Source organism: Salvelinus fontinalis, chromosome 19, assembly GCF_029448725.1.
Source record: "Salvelinus fontinalis isolate EN_2023a chromosome 19, ASM2944872v1, whole genome shotgun sequence".
Lineage (NCBI taxonomy): Eukaryota > Metazoa > Chordata > Actinopteri > Salmoniformes > Salmonidae > Salvelinus > Salvelinus fontinalis.
In genome coordinates, this window is record NC_074683.1 from 30,778,452 (window position 1) to 30,798,130 (window position 19,679).

General features: G+C 47.2%; 1 protein-coding gene across 1 annotated transcript in view; it reads left to right on the forward strand.

Moving 5' to 3' along the window:
- pdia5 (protein disulfide isomerase family A, member 5) overlaps positions 1-19,679 on the forward strand; it is a 55,681-nt gene that overhangs the window by 5,935 nt on the left and 30,067 nt on the right. The window contains exons 2-8 of the mRNA XM_055871276.1: positions 3,118-3,247; positions 8,161-8,248; positions 14,273-14,356; positions 14,542-14,587; positions 15,463-15,555; positions 17,044-17,104; positions 17,924-17,991. Coding sequence (XP_055727251.1) covers positions 3,118-3,247; positions 8,161-8,248; positions 14,273-14,356; positions 14,542-14,587; positions 15,463-15,555; positions 17,044-17,104; positions 17,924-17,991 — 570 coding nt within the window. The remainder of the gene's footprint in view (positions 1-3,117; positions 3,248-8,160; positions 8,249-14,272; positions 14,357-14,541; positions 14,588-15,462; positions 15,556-17,043; positions 17,105-17,923; positions 17,992-19,679) is intronic.

Here is a 19,679-nt window from a genome sequence, read left to right on the forward strand (position 1 = left end):
CTCACATCCTCTCCCATGCTCACATCCCCGCCCATGCTCACCTCCCCGCCCATGCTCACCTCCCCGCCCATGCTCACCTCCCCGCCCATGCTCACCTCCTCTCTATTCTCCACTCAATATAGTACTGCTTTCATTTCACCATATTACTATCTATCCACATCCTGTGAGTATGATTGTGCTCTGTTTATGATTCCTTCTGTTGATCTTCTCAACAGTATGCATACTCACTCTGTTAGGCCGTAAATGAGCCTGGAGAAATGTGAACGTCGGGGGCAGAAATCATCACCAGCCTTTCTTACATTTGTAAATGGTCCAATGTTCACGTAGCTGTGAAATAGGCCTGCCTCAGTACAAGTGCTTCTTCCAGATGCTCTCAGATAGCTGAGGACCGACTCCGTCCCCCACTCATAGCTGAGGACCGACTCCGTCCCCCACTCATAGCTGAGGACCGACTCCGTCCCCCACTCATAGCTGAGGACCGACTCCGTCCCCCACTCATAGCTGAGGACCGACTCCGTCCCCCACTCATAGCTGAGGACCGACTCCGTCCCCCACTCATAGCTGAGGACCGACTCCGTCCCCCACTCATAGCTGAGGACCGACTCGTCCCCCACTCATAGCTGAGGACCGACTCCGTCCCCCACTCATAGCTGAGGACCGACTCCGTCCCCCACTCATAGCTGAGGACCGACTCCGTCCCGCACTCATAGCTGAGGACCGACTCCGTCCCGCACTCATAGCTGAGGACCGACTCCGTCCCGCACTCATAGCTGAGGACCGACTCCGTCCCGCACTCATAGCTGAGGACCGACTCCGTCCCGCACTCATAGCTGAGGACCGACTCCGTCCCGCACTCATAGCTGAGGACCGACTCCGTCCCGCACTCATAGCTGAGGACCGACTCCGTCCCGCACTCATAGCTGAGGACCGACTCCGTCCCGCACTCATAGCTGAGGACCGACTCCGTCCCGCACTCATAGCTGAGGACCGACTCCGTCCCGCACTCATAGCTGAGGACCGACTCCGTCCCGCACTCATAGCTGAGGACCGACTCCGTCCCGCACTCATAGCTGAGGACCGACTCCGTCCCGCACTCATAGCTGAGGACCGACTCCGTCCCGCACTCATAGCTGAGGACCGACTCCGTCCCGCACTCATAGCTGAGGACCGACTCCGTCCCGCACTCATAGCTGAGGACCGACTCCGTCCCGCACTCATAGCTGAGGACCGACTCCGTCCCGCACTCATAGCTGAGGACCGACTCCGTCCCGCACTCATAGCTGAGGACCGACTCCGTCCCGCACTCATAGCTGAGGACCGACTCCGTCCCGCACTCATAGCTGAGGACCGACCTTAACTACTCTTTTGTATACAAAAGAGTTCATACTCCCACATTGTCTCACAAATGGATTCATTTTCAAATCGCATTTAGCACAGCTATCAGTCAAACTCTTTTGTGAGGTAGGCTACAGTACCGTGGATACATATTATATCCCTCTTAAGTAAGTTGTACTTTAAAGCTCCCCTTTCATTCTGCACAGTGGTTGCTTCAGTGCCTCATCTCTCCACTCTCCCTTTCTCAGATGGCCTAGCCAAGCAGAGGAGTAGTAGTGGAAGGGTGTCGGATAAGGGGAGTGAGGAGAGGCACGAGGGGAGTGAGGAGAGGCACGAGGGGAGTGAGGAGAGGCGCGAGGGGAGTGAGGAGAGGCGCGAGGGGAGTGAGGAGAGGCGCGAGGGGAGTGAGGAGAGGCGCGAGGGGAGTGAGGAGAGGCGCGAGGGGAGTGAGGAGAGGCGCGAGGGGAGTGAGGAGAGGCGCGAGGGGAGTGAGGAGAGGCGCGAGGGGAGTGAGGAGAGGCGCGAGGGGAGTGAGGAGAGGCGCGAGGGGAGTGAGGAGAGGCGCGAGGGGAGTGAGGAGAGGCGCGAGGGGAGTGAGGAGAGGCGCGAGGGGAGTGAGGAGAGGCGCGAGGGGAGTGAGGAGAGGCGCGAGGGGAGTGAGGAGAGGCGCGAGGGGAGTGAGGAGAGGCGCGAGGGGAGTGAGGAGAGGCGCGAGGGGAGTGAGGAGAGGCGCGAGGGGAGGCGCGAGGGGAGGCGCGAGGGGAGGCGCGAGGGGAGGCGCGAGGGGAGGCGCGAGGGGAGGCGCGAGGGGAGGCGCGAGGGGAGGCGCGAGGGGAGGCGCGAGGGGAGCGAGGAGAGGCGCGAGGGGAGCGAGGAGAGGCGCGAGGGGAGCGAGGAGAGGCGCGAGGGGAGCGAGGAGAGGCGCGAGGGGAGGCGCGCGAGGAGAGGTGGAGAGGCACGGGTAGATGGCAGAGGAGGAGAGATGTTGTCGGACAAGAGGTGGTGTGGAGAAGAGTAGCGGTGTCACTCGGCCGGCCCCGAGAGCCCATTTTATAATTACCCCTTACTGTCATCTCCACACACCCGCCGTAGAGTCTCCGACCGAGGGGACGTCACCTTGTCATCTCCTCAACACTGCCCGTCCGCACCACGGCCACCAGCCTCCCACTTCCAACACCTAGAGACAGGAGGAGGAAATGAGATAGATGCCCCCTCTAGAGTTCATCAGTCATCCAGAGAAAAAAACAAGATGACGCTTCACTTCTTCATTCTACATTTTAATTGAAATGTACTGACGAGAATCTGTTGAATTCCTGTCACGCCCATACAAGGTATCCAGCATGGGAAATTAAAAAACTGTGCACGACAGGTGCTTGTTTTGATATCACGTTACTGTATATCACTCATCACTTGATTTGATGAATGAGGACATTGGTAGCTCATTTTGTACTCCATCAGGGATTGGGCGACTGGGACATGATTTGATGAGTGATAGGATGGAGCTTGTTTGAATGTCTGAGGGAAGATTTCAATAGCATACTCCTTGCGTTGTCTCCATCTCAAAACCCATTGGAGGAGAAGGTCAGAGGGTAGGGACCTCTGGCTTTCTCATCCAATAGGTTTTGAGAAGGAGACAAGGAGAAAGGACTCAAAGAATATGCAATCGGTATCTTCCCACAGTCGCACACAATGAGATGAGAATCTGTCTTTGTTTCGAAGCATCTGATGTGTGAGTTGGTCACTCTGAATAAATACAGTATCTATCCATCAATATGTCTTCAGGTGTGCCTGGTGTCGGTGCTGCAGGCGGCTGTAAAGGTCTCTCCTCTCATAGAGAAGGTCAGCGAACACAAGGACTTCAAGAAGCTTCTCCGGACCCGAACCAATGTCCTGGTGCTCTACACTAAGTCAGGTGGGTTAGAGCCAATGTCCTGGTGCTCTTCACTGTCAGGTGGGTTAAAACCAATGTCCTGGTGCTCTTCACTGTCAGGTGGGTTAGAACCAATGTCCTGGTGCTCTTCACTAAGTCTAGTGGGTTAGAGCCAATGTCCTGGTGCTCTTCACTAAGTCGGGTGGTTTAGAACCAATGTCCTGGTGCTCTTCACTAAGTCAGGTGGGTTAGAGCCAATGTCCTGGTGCTCTTCACTAAGTCAGGTGGGTTAGAGCCAATGTCCTGGTGCTCTTCACTAAGTCAGGTGGGTTAGAGCCAATGTCCTGGTGCTCTTCACTGTCAGGTGGGTTAGAACCAATGTCCTGGTGCTCTTCACTAAGTCTGGTGGGTTAGAGCCAATGTCCTGGTGCTCTTCACTGTCAGGTGGGTTAGAACCAATGTCCTGGTGCTCTTCACTAAGTCAGGTGGGTTAGAACCAATGTCCTGGTGCTCTTCACTAAGTCGGGTGGTTTAGAACCAATGTCCTGGTGCTCTTCACTGTCAGGTGGGTTAGAACCAATGTCCTGGTGCTCTTACTGTCAGGTGGGTTAGAACCAATGTCCTGGTGCTCTTCACTAAGTCAGGTGGTTTAGAACCAATGTCCTGGTGCTCTTCACTGTCAGGTGGGTTAGAACCAATGTCCTGGTGCTCTTCACTAAGTCTGGTGGGTTAGAGCCAATGTCCTGGTGCTCTTCACTAAGTCAGGTGGGTTAGAGCCAATGTCCTGGTGCTCTTCACTAAGCCAGGTGGATTAGAACCAATGTCCTGGTGCTCTTACTGTCAGGTGGGTTAGAACCAATGTCCTGGTGCTCTTCACTAAGTCAGGTGGGTTAGAACCAATGTCCTGGTGCTCTTCACTAAGTCTGGTGGGTTAGAGCCAATGTCCTGGTGCTCTTCACTAAGTCAGGGGGGTTAGAGCCAATGTCCTGGTGCTCTTCACTAAGTCAGGTGGGTTAGAACCAATGTCCTGGTGCTCTTCACTAAGTCGGGTGGTTTAGAACCAATGTCCTGGTGCTCTACACTAAGTCGGGTGGTTTAGAACCAATGTCCTGGTGCTCTACACTAAGTCGGGTGGTTTAGAACCAATGTCCTGGTGCTCTACAATAAGTCGGGTGGTTTAGAACCAATGTCCTGGTGCTCTTCACTGTCAGGTGGGTTAGAACCAATGTCCTGGTGCTCTTCACTAAGTCTGGTGGGTTAGAGCCAATGTCCTGGTGCTCTTCACTAAGTCAGGTGGGTTAGAACCAATGTCCTGGTGCTCTTCACTAAGTCAGGTGGTTTAGAACCAATGTCCTGGTGCTCTTCACTGTCAGGTGGGTTAGAACCAATGTCCTGGTGCTCTTCACTAAGTCAGGTGGGTTAGAACCAATGTCCTGGTGCTCTTCACTAAGTGGGGTGGTTTAGAACCAATGTCCTGGTGCTCTTCACTGTCAGGTGGGTTAGAACCAATGTCCTGGTACTCTTCACTAAGTCGGGTGGTTTAGAACCAATGTCCTGGTGCTCTACACTAAGTCAGGTGGGTTAGAACCAATGTCCTGGTGCTCTACACTAAGTCAGGTGGGTTAGAACCAATGTCCTGGTGCTCTACACTAAGTCAGGTGTGTCAGTGGGCATACTTTAGGCCCTTTGTAGTAAAAATGATATGTGAAGTTAGATCTGCCTTTCTTTGGTGTAAACAATCTTGAATAGTGGTCTGTTATTTTCTCTGATCCATCACTTGTAATGGGAAATGAACAACATTCTGGAAGGACCGTGATTGGCCTAGCCAATTTGTTTAGCATAGAACAATGTACTTGAACAGAAAAAGACACCAAAACTAAATGCGGTCAAATGAAGCCATAAAACTGCATTCACCTATAGCCATTAGGGTACTCAGCCTCTCTTGCATTTAATTCCATTTTAATTTGCATATTTCACGCCAGCAGAAAGTGCTCAGCTCAGCTCACTCTCATATAAGACTCTGTGCCGTGTGTGTTTGCCGGTGTGTGTGTCAGGGCTCGACATTATGTCTTGTCTATTTGCCTGGGGCAAGTAAAAAAGCAGATTGGAGATTTAAGTAAATAAATATCACTCAAAAATCACTATCAAACAATTTAGGTTACTCCGATCATAATTGGATCAGTGTCCTAAAAGATGTGATGTTTTGCTCACTGTCCTCCCAGTTTCAACGCCTTCAGAGTATAATTATTGTAGGCCTGCATTGACAGACACGAGCGGTCTTTCAATCATGCAGTCACAAAATTTGTTTTTTGAGATCAAAGCAAGCCGTGTTTGCACATTTGTTGATAATAATTGCTGGTGAGTTATTTGCCCAGTTATAGCAAATTTTTGGTCAGCAATGACAATCCTGAAAACGTCTGTGGTCTGTGCATTACCTGTGTGTGGGCCTTTACCAGAGGAGAGAGGGAGACATTTGCGCAGCAGGTAAAATAATGATATAGAGACTAATTAGATAATATAACAAACTGTTTTTAAATGGCTATCTAGTTAACTATTTATCTATTAGCATGCATTAATGTCATTGTCATGTCCGATAACTTTCCACCGACGCTAGTATATAACTGCAAATGGCCAACACGCAGTTGATATGGGTGCGCAGTTGATGAAACCAATGCTGCATACTTCGGTTATAAAACCGGCTCTAGTGCTCAAAATTGGCTAGGATTCTCCTCTATTTAATACTGGCCATGTCATTCTGACAAAGTCAAAAAATATTCTTAGGGTAGCCTAATTAACTAATATCTCCTATGCTGTCAAGATCACCCCTGAACACTGAATAGTTTAACCTTCCAAATAGACTTAGTAGTTATCTACCTCGCCCACCTTAGCCAGTTGATCCCTGGTTCATTGAATGAGGGAATTATTTTATAAAGGCATAAAAAGTGCTTGATTGTATTTGTAATGTTGCAAGGTGGCCAACCATCCTCCTGGAGAGTTACAGGGATGCAGGCTTTTGCTCAGGAGATATAATACATGGGATCAAAGACCAGCAGCCTTCCGTTGTCACTGAGCCCAGCGGCCTTCCGTTGTCACTGAGCCCAGCGGCCTTCCGTTGTCACTGAGCCCAGCGGCCTTCCGTTGTCACTGAGCCCAGCGGCCTTCCGTTGTCACTGAGCCCAGCGGCCTTCCGTTGTCACTGAGCCCAGCGGCCTTCCGTTGTCACTGAGCCCAGCGGCCTTCCGTTGTCACTGAGCCCAGCGGCCTTCCGTTGTCACTGAGCCCAGCGGCCTTCCGTTGTCACTGAGCCCAGCGGCCCTCCGTTGTCACTGAGCCCAGCGGCCCTCCGTTGTCACTGAGCCCAGCGGCTCTCCGTTGTCACTGAGCCCAGCGGCCTTCCGTTGTCACTGAGCCCAGCGGCCCTCCGTTGTCACTGAGCCCAGCGGCCCTCCGTTGTCACTGAGCCCAGCGGCCCTCCGTTGTCACTGAGCCCAGCGGCCCTCCGTTGTCACTGAGCCCAGCGGCCCTCCGTTGTCACTGAGCCCAGCGGCCCTCCGTTGACACTGAGCCCAGCGGCCCTCCGTTGTCACTGAGCCCAGCGGCCCTCCGTTGTCACTGAGCCCAGCGGCCCTCCGTTGTCACTGAGCCCAGCGGCCCTCCGTTGTCACTGAGCCCAGCGGCCCTCCGTTGTCACTGAGCCCAGCGGCCCTCCGTTGTCACTGAGCCCAGCGGCCCTCCGTTGTCACTGAGCCCAGCGGCCCTCCGTTGTCACTGAGCCCAGCGGCCCTCCGTTGTCACTGAGCCCAGCGGCCCTCCGTTGTGAATACCAGTGATAATAATGCTGTTTATTTTGTGAAGTGCTTCCTTGCATTATACAACACACATTTCAGTCACCTTTTTGGCCCATGGTGTTCCAGACCAGTTTTTATTTTTGTACAAGCGACTTGAGCTTTCTGACAAGTAAAATAACAGTCCTACTGTGGTTAAAACAGTTCATGTCAAGCCCTGCTGTGTGTCGTGTGATGCTCTGTCAGCATAATCTCCCTCTCGGTGCACAGGAAGAGGCCTCTCAAGGCCCCACCACTCCCATGAATTATGTGTGTACATACGATCCTCCACATGTATTTGTTTCATAATTCATGGGCCATTTCAGACAGTGTTAGGTCATTGGTTAATACTTGCACGTATCAAACGCCGCTCCGTGATTGATTGCTTGCCGTTTCTGCGGCGCTGCGTTCTGGCATTCTCCGACGGTTTAGTCCCCCCCCCCCCCCCCACCACTCATTTCATTTCCTGCAATCGGCTACTCCCTCTTTCTACTAAGGGTAGTGGGTTCCAAATGGCAATCTATTCGCTACGTCCCAAATGGCACCCTATTCCCTATATAGTGCACTACCTTTGGGATGCACAATGGGTCCCTAATCCTCAGTATCATGGCAATGCCCGCAAAGCTAAATATAGACGAGGTGTCCATAGAACCAGGAAGTGTTTGACTCATAATAAGTGTTGAAGGGGTTGTAAAAGTGATGTTGTTGAGCAGCGACTAAACAACCACAGTCATTTCACTGATTTGAGTCCACATTGTATCTCAGTGGACATTGTGTAATGTTGCACGGTATTGTTACAGTACAGTTTATTGCAGTTTATTCTTTGATGGTTTTCTCAGTAGGCCTTGACCTATGCTGTGTTTATGATACTCGTAACATGTTGGAAGTAGCCTAGTGAACGCTCGGCTAGGTGATGTCACAAGGTGATGGGTGGTACTTGGTGATGCTTGCGTATACCCTCCTGTGATTTGATGTTTGAGTTTTTAGTCCCGTGTTTTGAGTGTTGTGACCTGACCTTCAGTGAATTACAGGTTTTAGAATTCTTGAGTATTGAAAGCTGGTGAGCTGAGTAATATAACCCATATTGTGTTGTAACCTACTCCTGTCCTCGTATCTTGTGTATGTAAACAGCTACCTCCGGGGACTCTAAGCTGAAGCTGCTGTCTGACGTGGCCCAGGTTATCAAAGGACAGGGCACCATCGCTTGGGTCAACTGTGGGTAAGTACAGGATTGATTGGTTGATTGATTTAATTACAGTATGGAATGGCATGCATTATCACTTCAGTCACCATGTCACGTCCAAGGTCATATGTCACGTCCAAGGTCATATGTCACGTCCAAGGTCATATGTCACGTCCAAGGTCATATGTCACGTCCAGGGTCATATGTCACGTCCAAGGGATTTTCCAAAAAGCATTTTAGGTTAGCTATCTGAAGCCTAGGCCAGCTGCATGCTGTTGTCATATCTATTTACATCCATCTCTTCACTGCACTTCTAATCGATGTGTCTCTGCGTGGCATATCCCTCTGGAGATTGGAGAAGAGACACTCATTAAAATAGGGAGTCTCGCACTCTCCACATCCTGCTGAGGGCTGGAGAGAGGAGGAGAATGGTCTCTTCACACCCTCAGTTTGTGTGCGTGACTGTGTGCATGCTCGTTCTGTCTGTGTTCGTAAGTAAGGGGTTGTCTGAATGAGTATGAATGAGTCATGGGCATTGTGTGGGAACACGAGCGTTCCTGTCTCCCTGTCAGGTCTGGGCAGATGAACGATTTGGAACTTATTCTCTGGAAGTGTTCTTACTGGGAGGATCCATCACACTCCCAAGACACGAGAGGAATTGTTTTCCTTAAGAAATCTTTTACTTTTCCCCTTATCTGACTTCCACTGTAGTTGTTTTTCTGCCATTTTAACTCAGTTTTTTTTTTTATACCTGTCAACCTCAACCTTGAGCCATCTTCGTGCTCCGGAGGAAATCCTTCAAACAGGAGGCTACAAAGGAATCAAGATCACCCCTCTGACACCTACCACTCAAAGCATCCCTCAACAACAAAAATGCTAGCCTTTCCAAGATGGAAGATGGAAGATGGAAGATGGATGACGGACAAGGAAGGGAAATTGTCTCAACAATGTAGCCTGGTCAGCGGTTTTATATCGACCTTCATCCAAACAAGATTTGCTGTGAGATTTTGTTTCTCTTCACCGTAGTAAATCTGTCAACCTCTCTTTCTACAGCTTATGCCTTATTTCTGAAGGGTGTGGTGCCTGATGCTGTTCTTATGGTTAACTTTGCCACCTGTAGTGCAACTATCACGTTCACCTAGGATATGAATCCCAGCTGCTGCTCTCTGCATATCCGGCTCCATTTCTCCACACTCGTTTCAACCATTATTCCACTCTCATTTAAAACAAATTAAGTCAAGAAATACTGAAAGGTGTGGAAGTTCCTGAAGGTTGTACAGTACCTACCTGTGCCAGTGACCCAACAGAAGACCTGATACGACAGGGTTCATGGCTGCTGTTACTGTTCAGCCATCCTCTCTAGCAGTGAGGTTTCCCAACCGTCGCCAGTTCTCTCATGGACCAGCACCAAAACAAAGCTTAGCCAAGCGCTTCTGGACAGGGGGAGAGACAACCTCACGGGTGTCGTTGGAAGAACAGTGGCCCCTGCCAATGGAAAGGAATGTGATCTCACGTTGACACATTCACCAGATGACAGGACCTGCGAGATGTCCAACAGTGATGATGTCAGAGGAAGTGGGCAGGAGACAGTGCTGGTTCAGGCATGGATGCTAGACTGCAGACTCTGCTGAGAGAACTGGAAGATTTGAAACAGTTTTATTCTTTTTGCTAATGAGTTCATTCATCTCTGAGTGTTTGGTGTACCATCAGACGGAATGCTAGCCTGAAGCCTCAGTAGGCAAGCTGGTTGAAAACCGGTTGTAATGACGCCATTTCAACCAGCGTTGCCTGCTGGGTAACTCACGTCTCTGGAGCACACGTCTCCTCGTCTGTGGACAGACGTTTGACTCGACCTGTCCTCTCTAGGTGAATCACAGTTCTGTCATCACGTAGACCTTTTCAATGACTTACTACCGACCTCCCTCTCCTCACATCCTCCAAACATCCCCTGTGTTCCCTCTCCTCACATCCTCCAAACATCCCCTGTGTTCCCTCTCCTCACATCCTCCAAACATCCCCTGTGTTCCCTCTCCTCACATCCTCCAAACATCCCCTGTGTTCCCTCTCCTCACATCCTCCAAACACCCACTGTGTTCCCTCTTCTCACATCCTCCAAACATCCCCTGTGTTCCCTCTCCTCACATCCTCCAAACATCCCCTGTGTTCCCTCTCCTCACATCCTCCAAACATCCCCTGTGTTCCCTCTTCTCACATCCTCCAAACATCCCCTGTGTTCCCTCTCCTCACATCCTCCAAACATCCCCTGTGTTCCCTCTCCTCACATCCTCCAAACATCCCCTGTGTTCCCTCTCCTCACATCCTCCAAACATCCCCTGTGTTCCCTCTTCTCACATCCTCCAAACACCCCCTGTGTTCCCTCTCCTCACATCCTCCAAACATCCCCTGTGTTCCCTCTTCTCACATCCTCCAAACACCCCCTGTGTTCCCTCTCCTCACATCCTCCAAACATCCCCTGTGTTCCCTCTCCTCACATCCTCCAAACATCCCCTGTGTTCCCTCTCCTCACATCCTCCAAACATCCCCTGTGTTCCCTCTTCTCACATCCTCCAAACACCCCCTGTGTTCCCTCTTCTCACATCCTCCAAACACCCCCTGTGTTCCCTCTTCTCACATCCTCCAAACACCCCCTGTGTTCCCTCTTCTCACATCCTCCAAACACCCCCTGTGTTCCCTCTTCTCACATCCTCCAAACACCCACTGTGTTCCCTCTTCTCACATCCTCCAAACACCCCCTGTGTTCCCTCTTCCAACTGGGTTTGCCAGATGACTCTGTTCAGTGTCGTTTTTAATCAAGTCCCACGCCGTTTTACACTTCTGTGTTTTGAATTAACAATCAACTACAGCAGAGTACACTTGCCTTTCAGTTTACTCCCTTTGAGTTATAAAGGTGTAAAGCTTTATTTGAATATTTCTTAATGTGTCACATTATGGTGGTTTGCAGTGTGATATTCAATCTCTGTTGGAAGCCAACGTAATGGAAGATGACCAGAGCTTTTACGTCTCTCAAAACTTGCATTTAGAATGCCTGACAGAGTAGGGGAGGAAATCCAGCACATGAAGACTACCTACACCATGTAAACTGGAACAACTATCTCACTAACAGTTGCTATATATCCAACCACATCCAGATTTCTATACTAATCTAATCTGTATGTTTCTTATCCTAGTGTAGCAGAAGATCAAAACCAATCAATTTACATGTGAAAACAAATGTAAAAGATCAACCTGCAGCAGAGCATGCTGGGAAATATGACAGAGGCCCTTCCCACATCTGTGGATAACTTCATAGATTTAACTCCCTGTCTCTGGTTACTCTCTTGTTGAAGTTAAAAGTTCTCCGGTGACATTCTGTACTGTTATCTCATATGAAACATTGGATCTCAAATCCCAAATGCAGAAGTATAGAGCCAAATGAAAAGTTATAGCCTCACTATTTTAATAAAAACGTAGGGGAGTGTGTATATAGCACTAATGACAGCCTCTCTTTTTATATTAAAGGACAGTGCGCTGGATATTTTTCTGATGGGGGGCCTGTGCGTTCAGAGCTGTAATTTAATTCCATCTCTTTGAATTTCCTTTAGCATAGGGCTTAGCTCTCCTCTCTCTCTCTCTCTCTCTCTCTCTCTCACTCACTCCATCTCTCTCTGTCCTTATGTAATACACTTCCATGCTCATTATCACTGGAGAGAAGGGGAGTTATTATTGTCAAGAGAGAGCTGTGCTTTGTGTGGCTGGTGAATATGTAGGTTTGGGTGTGTGTGTATTCCTCTAAAGATGGAACCTCTTCAGTTGGTAGGGGAAAATCCAGTAATTGAAGACTACCGTCACCGCTGGAACAACTGTGTGTCTCACTAATCAGTTGCTATAAATCCAACCACATACAGATTGGATTCGTATAGAAAAATTGATGTTTCTTATCTTTGTGTAGCATTGAAAACAGATATTGAAACAAACCATTTAAAAAAATCTACCTGCAACAGATCATTCTGGGAAATATGACAAAGGCCCCTCCCACATCTGTGGATAACTTCATATGCCAGAAGCATACCACCCTGCATCCTACTGCTGACTTGCCTTTGAAGCGACAGTAGGCAGGGTTGGCCCTGGTCGGTCCCTGGATGGGAGAACAGATGCTGCTGGTCTGGTCACAAACTCTACTTGGTCATTAAAGATCTCATGGCAATTATTGTAAGAGTAATTTTGCCCGTGTCCTGGCTAAATTCCCAATTTGGCCCTTATACCATCAAGGACACCTAATCATCCCAAGCTTCCAATTCGCTAACTTTTCTCCAGGTCGTTACTGTAAAGGAGAATGTGTTCTCAGTCAACTTACCTGGTAAAATAAGGGTCAACAAAAATGTATTGGACGTGAGGCTGAATGTACTTGGATTTGGATTTGTGTTCTTTACATAAACCTCAGTCTAATCAACTCCCTCTACAGACTGGTGTGTGTCTGTACTGTAAACCTCAGTCTAATCAACTCCCTCTACAGACTGGTGTGTGTCTGTACTGTAAACCTCAGTCTAATCAACTCCCTCTACAGACTGGTGTGTGTCTGTACTGTAAACCTCAGTCTAATCAACTCCCTCTACAGACTGGTGTGTGTCTGTACTGTAAACCTCAGTCTAATCAACTCCCTCTACAGACTGGTGTGTGTCTGTACTGTAAACCTCAGTCTAATCAACTCCCTCTACAGACTGGTGTGTGTCTGTACTGTAAACCTCAGTCTAATCAACTCTCTCTACAGACTGGTGTGTGTCTGTACTGTAAACCTCAGTCTAATCAACTCCCTCTACAGACTGGTGTGTGTCTGTACTGTAAACCTCAGTCTAATCAACTCCCTCTACAGACTGGTGTGTGTCTGTACTGTAAACCTCAGTCTAATCAACTCCCTCTACAGACTGGTGTGTGTCTGTACTGTAAACTTCAGTCTAATCAACTCCCTCTACAGACTGGTGTGTGTCTGTACTGTAAACTTCAGTCTAATCAACTCCCTCTACAGACTGGTGTGTGTCTGTACTGTAAACTTCAGTCTAATCAACTCCCTCTACAGACTGGTGTGTGTCTGTACTGTAAACTTCAGTCTAATCAACTCCCTCTACAGACTGGTGTGTGTCTGTACTCTACACCTCAGTCTAATCAACTCCCTCTACAGACTGGTGTGTGTCTGTACTGTAAACCTCAGTCTAATCAACTCCCTCTACAGACTGGTGTGTGTCTGTACTGTAAACTTCAGTCTAATCAACTCCCTCTACAGACTGGTGTGTGTCTGTACTGTAAACCTCAGTCTAATCAACTCCCTCTACAGACTGGTGTGTGTCTGTACTCTACACCTCAGTCTAATCAACTCCCTCTACAGACCGGTGTGTGTCTGTACTCAACACCTCAGTCTAATCAACTCCCTCTACAGACTGGTGTGTGTCTGTACTCTACACCTCAGTCTAATCAACTCCCTCTACAGACTGGTGTGTGTCTGTACTCTACACCTCAGTCTAATCAACTCCCTCTACAGACTGGTGTGTGTCTGTACTGTAAACCTCAGTCTAATCAACTCTCTCTACAGACTGGTGTGTGTCTGTACTGTAAACCTCAGTCTAATCAACTCCCTCTACAGACTGGTGTGTGTCTGTACTCAACACCTCAGTCTAATCAACTCCCTCTACAGACTGGCGTGTGTCTGTACTGTAAACCTCCCTCTACAGACTAGTTTCTGTATATGTGTTTGTTGTGACAGAATGATTTTGGGTCTCCATGTCCGGTGACAGTATTCATGGCTCTATGCAGAGATCTTATTAACAAGACGTGATGCAGTCAATATTAATTCCACAGTGGCTTTTCAACCTCTGTTAATGTTTTTGACGTTTACATTTGTTTCTCGCTCGCTCTCTCTCCCTCCATCTCTCTCTGTCCCTCCCTCCATCTCTCTCTGTCCCTCCCTCCATCTCTCTCTGTCCCTCCCTCCATCTCTCTCTGTCCCTCCCTCCATCTCTCTCTGTCCCTCCATCTCTCTCTCGCTCCTTCCGTCTCTCTCTCTGTCAGGGATTCAGAGGGTCGTAAACTGTGTAAGAAAGTGAAAGTAGATCCCAGCTCTAAAAGTGGGGGCGCAGATCTCCTGCATTATAAGTGAGTATCTCAACTGTAACATGTACCTCATTGTTTTACTGTATGTCGCTTAGAAGAGGTGCCGCCCGCCGTCAGAAAGAATGACATGTAGGAATCTTCTCCAGGAAGTCAGTCAAGGCCATGCTAAACCAGAAGTGCCCTACTACTACTCTTTATTAACTGAATCATGTTCTTGTGTCTTGCAGAGATGGGACGTTCCATACAGAGTACAACAGACCTGCTACATACAAGGTCTTTACTGACTCACTCATTGTCCCCCAAGGTCTCAATCAACAGTCATTATTTCAGTGACATCTTTGTTTCCTGGTTAAATGAATGGGAGTTCATTCTCTTATTGCCTCTGTTTCTCTATATCACCATGGTTCTCTTCCTGCACGATGATGCCGATTGGACAGACTTGTGGTTAGTCAAGACTTGATAATCCAATGGGTTTATGAGTGCTTTATAGTCAGAGCGCTGGCATGAGAGTGGCTGGCGTAATGGAGTAGATCTGCTGTCTCTCTGGCCTGGCTGGTCCTGGCTGGTCCAGCCCATTGGCAGGGGATGAGGCTGTGAACACATCAGTACATAGTAGTCTAGTTGGTAATAAGGTAAGACAGGTGTAATAACCTCACTGAGAATGTGACTTATATGAATACCTTAAAGTTAAGGGATCAATTTCATTTGTTGAAATGGAGAAAAACATGTCATTATAAAGTGTATGTCTGAGCAGAACAGAAAGGGAGCTGTGTTTTAGTTAGGACGGGAAACATTCAACCCTATCGGCTGCTCTATTTAAATGGCTATTCATGTCTGTCTGGAAGGCTCATCAAAGTCATTATGAACAGTTAACGTGTGGAAATTGCTTACATGGTTACTTTGCGATGGATGGATGGGAGAACAGTGAGATGGACATTTATACCATCTGCCATCTGTTAGACTAGAACCTTCTCTTCGGTTTTGTATGAAAACTGTGGGAAATGTATATTTTTAATTGATGTGGAATTATCTTTGTGTTTAGCACTATGTCTAGAATCTAGAGGGTGAACATCACTTTTTGTTGTGACAGAATGATAATGATTGTTTCGACTCCCTCTGTCTGTCTCTCCTTCTCTCCTGCCCTCCAGTCCATGGTGGCGTTTTTAAAAGACCCCACAGGAGCCCCTCTTTGGGAGGAGAACCCGGAAGCTAAAGATGTTGTTCATGTAGAAACTGAGAAAGTAAGTACAGAAATAACATGTTGTGTTACAGCAAGGTGCTTCTGCATGGGAATGTGTGTTTCCTGCCACAGTGTTGACTTCCTTTCAGTTTACAACAACCGTTCATAACCCGCTGACAAATGCCCAAACTTCCCATCAAAGGTTAGTGTGGAGAGGTTGTCTCGCCGCTCTACCCTCCAGCCTCCCTGACACTAAATGTGCTCACCTTGATACATTCCAAGCTGACAACGCATAGCAATAGACTGACCAGGTGATCATCAGAAAGCTGAAACGTTCTGAAGTTCACCTCAGTTGAGATCCAACACGGTCTATTAAGGGAGAGTTGGTCTGACTGCAGTCAGCACTCTCAGACAGACAGCTTTCCAACAGCGAGGCCGACACGCTGTTAGGACCCAGCTCTGTACACAAATGGCACACACACCTTTGAACAGTGTTTTGATGAACTAACATTCTGTTTTATCCTATATTTTTGGGTGGCGTATCATGCCTGGGGGGTTGTTGAGTGGTGTAGATGTGTCAACAGCTTCTGCTGAATGAGACTTTCAGGAAGTGAGGATGAATAAAGCATTGGGATAAGAGGAGAGCCCACCCTCTGAGTGCAGATTGATCTCTCTCTGTCCATCAAAAGGCATGTTCAAAAAATGTCTTCTGATGATGAGCATGTTTGACAGCAACTGTTGTCTGGAAGTTACTCTCATAACGACTGGTCACTTAGGTACCACTCAACCTATCTGTTGATTATTTTCCCCCTTAGTTCACTGTTGATACAGTCCCAACATGTTTTGCTTGTCAGAAATCACGTTTTCAAGATCTAGAACTTTAAAAATACAGGAAGTGCCACAGCATGATGCGTTTTCCATCGTTATATCAACAGTGCACTAATGAAATAAATACCAAAAGATCCTTTTTGATTGGTGCTTTTTTAAGTGATACATATGAAGAGCCAAAGAGAGATGGACAGTGTGCATCAGTGTTGTCCACCCCCTGCTCCTAGTATATCTGTTGATTAGTCAGCCTTATCCTTTACGCCTTTGGGAGGCGTAAAGGATCCCTTTCAAAGCACATTGGAGGAGGTCAGAGGTCAGTGACCTTGGAAGAGGAATCAAGGAGAGGAAGAATCGGGGAGAATGTCAATTGCATATTCCTCTCCTCGCCTCCTCAAACCCCATTGGAGGAGAAGGTCAGTGGGGATGGACCTCTGAAATGCATTAGGGGGAGTGAACAAGTGTAAACATCTGGAGAAGGATAGAGAATCAGAATGCAGCCCTTGGGAGAATCTTAATTGCATATTCTCCTCGTGTCCATTCCTTTTAAATCCATGAGGGGGAGTGTACAAGTGCACACTTCAGGAGTAGGGTAGAGAATCCAAGGTTTTGACGGCTTGTACACTTTTCAGCCAGAGCTATTGTGCAACGATCTACCGAGTTCACTCACTGCATTCTACAGTAGGTCCCTTTTTCCTCACAGCTCTTCTCCTTTTTCTTTCAGGACTTCAGGAAGCTTCTAAAGAGGGAGGAGAGGCCAATCCTCATGATGTTCTATGCCCCATGTGAGTCACACACACACACAATCACGGACTCCTAATATACGTTTTGTACCTCTTGATAAGAACTCCTACCGAAGCTATTTAGAGAAGTCGGGATAAGAGAAAATAGCTTCTATTGGTAGATAATCTTTAATTACTGGCATAGAATATACAGCACATCATCAGAAGACTCTTTGAAGATGGAAAATGAAATATGTGCATCCCAAATGGCACCATATGCCCTGCATAGTGCACTACCTTTGACCAGAGTCCTATGGATCCTGGTCAAACGTAGTACACAATATAAGGAATATATTTGGGATGCATCCCTCCCTCCAGTCAGCAGAGAGAGTTTAGGGAAGTGATGTGGTGGAAGGAGGCCCCTTAAATCCCTCTAGGATTTGTCCTCTTCCCTTGCTGCCAGACTCATTGATTTTGATAATCAGGTATTTATTGAATAAAATAATTGATGAAATGTACAACCATGCGCCTCCAGCCAATTTACAAGCTCTAGATGGTTTTCTTTTACGTTAAACTTTTACAATTTATATCCAGCCTTTTCATTAAAATGTGTGGATTTATAGCATTTCACCTGAGAGGAGTAATACTTAACGATTGGTCATTTGTAGTTGTGTAAAGGAAAAGCGCTGGGTCGTTGAACTGAATGTTCAGGTTTATTGGTTGTATAATCTAGATACATCAAGCTCTCCAAAGTTCTATTCGTATTCTACTGGGCCCTTGATAAAACAATGGACCTCTTCTTGTTTAGTATGTTGATTGAGAGCGACTGAGTGACGAGTCGTCGGTGTGCTTCTGTAATGTCTCATGTTCTTCCTCCTACAGGGTGTGGTGTCTGTAAGAGGATGCAGCCCGTATTTCAACAGGCAGCTACAGAGACCAAGGGTACATATGTAAGTCATATCTTCTCACATTGACATTGCTTAAAATCCTAACACACTGTCTCTTGCTTTGTCTCCGAGTGTGGTTTTGGGTTAGTTGCTTAGTAGTTAGTCCCAAAACATTCTCAGTTCAAATCCATTCATCAGAATCATTGTATCATCAATCTAAACTGCTCTGAAATATATTTTCCATAACCAAAAATATTGTTGTTTCAGCTATTTTGAAGATGGTGTACAAAACGGAATGTAAAAGATGTAAAAAAACAAACGTAAGAACGTAAAGCATAGAAATGGTACACATAGAACAGATCTACCGCTTCTTAGACTTGCTTTCAAGTAGAATGATAGATCTATTACTCACATTTCTATGTGAATTAGGTTGGGTCATCGAAACAGGTACATATTGCCACTTTAAATCCCCACAGCCACAGTTATGGGATCAACTTTCTGCAGTCGAAGTTTCCAGTCTCTGTATGGGTTATATGCCAGTTTAGACTGCAGAGTGTTTGTGTTTGCTCCCTTGTTCGCTCTCCCTTTTAGTCCTCCTCCCTCCCTCCACCACAAACACATATACACTGAAAACAGAATAGTACAATTCAAGTCTTAAAGCAGCAATCTGCAGTTGGAAGAATAACCAAGGTCAACCCCACCAATGATTTGGTAAAAAGCTGAGGGTTTGGGCTAGAGGAAATGTAGCCACTCTCCAATTCACAGCCAGAGCTATGGATACAAGGACTGACCATCCATGATATCAACAATATCGTTTTGAGGCTATACAGTGTTTGTTTACATTCATTGTTTACAAACAGAGGAGTTAAAACAAGCTTATGTGTTGGGTTCTGATGGGGTTCGACAGGTAAACTGAGCTCATGAGGCATATAAGGTATTGTCTTCAATAACTAATTGTTTTAAAAGTATAAAAATGGATGTAGCAACCAACAGATTGCACTTTTTTTTTTTTTATTCGGGTTACAGATCAAATTTGAAAGCTAGATGTAGTTTGGTTCCGGAGCTAAAGTAAAACATCTCTAGCTCAACAACAAGAAAGTAGATCAAAGAGTCAACCAAGGATCAATATCACACAGGAGAAAGCATCAAGGGAACACCTTTGAAAACCAAGAGCGCGTGTTCCTAACGAACACGCACAGAAGAGGCGTAGTAGAGAGACTCTGAGGGGAGAAGATCCACCTAGCTACTGCTTAGAAACACCTACTGGAGCTGCATCTTTCTCTTCGTGTGTCTGCCTCATATGGAGCAGCATGGAAAGGAATGAGATCTAAATTAAAGTGTTTTTGTTCGGCTCCCAAATGCCACCCTATTCCCTCTCCACCCTGCTCCCTATATTACCTTTTTTTGTAGTGCACTATATAGGGATTATGAAGTCATTTGGGATACATGCTTTGTCTGATTTCAGCTAGTCTGGCTGATGAGTGAATAAATAAGCCTCTCGTTTAGAGATTTGCATAATGAATGCGTTTACCTCATGCACACACACAACATATGGAGTGTTATGTTTTGGCTCTGCATGGCGTGTGGGTGTGTGCGAGGAGGTGATAGCAGAAGGAAGTGATAGATTTGGGACTATAAGCAAGAGTCTGCCAGGTCATCCAACATATTTTTCACCATATCGTCACAGGTGAAGGAAGAGGACATTTTTCTCAAAGTTTATTTAAGTCTTCAAAAAGAATAAGAAAGCCCAA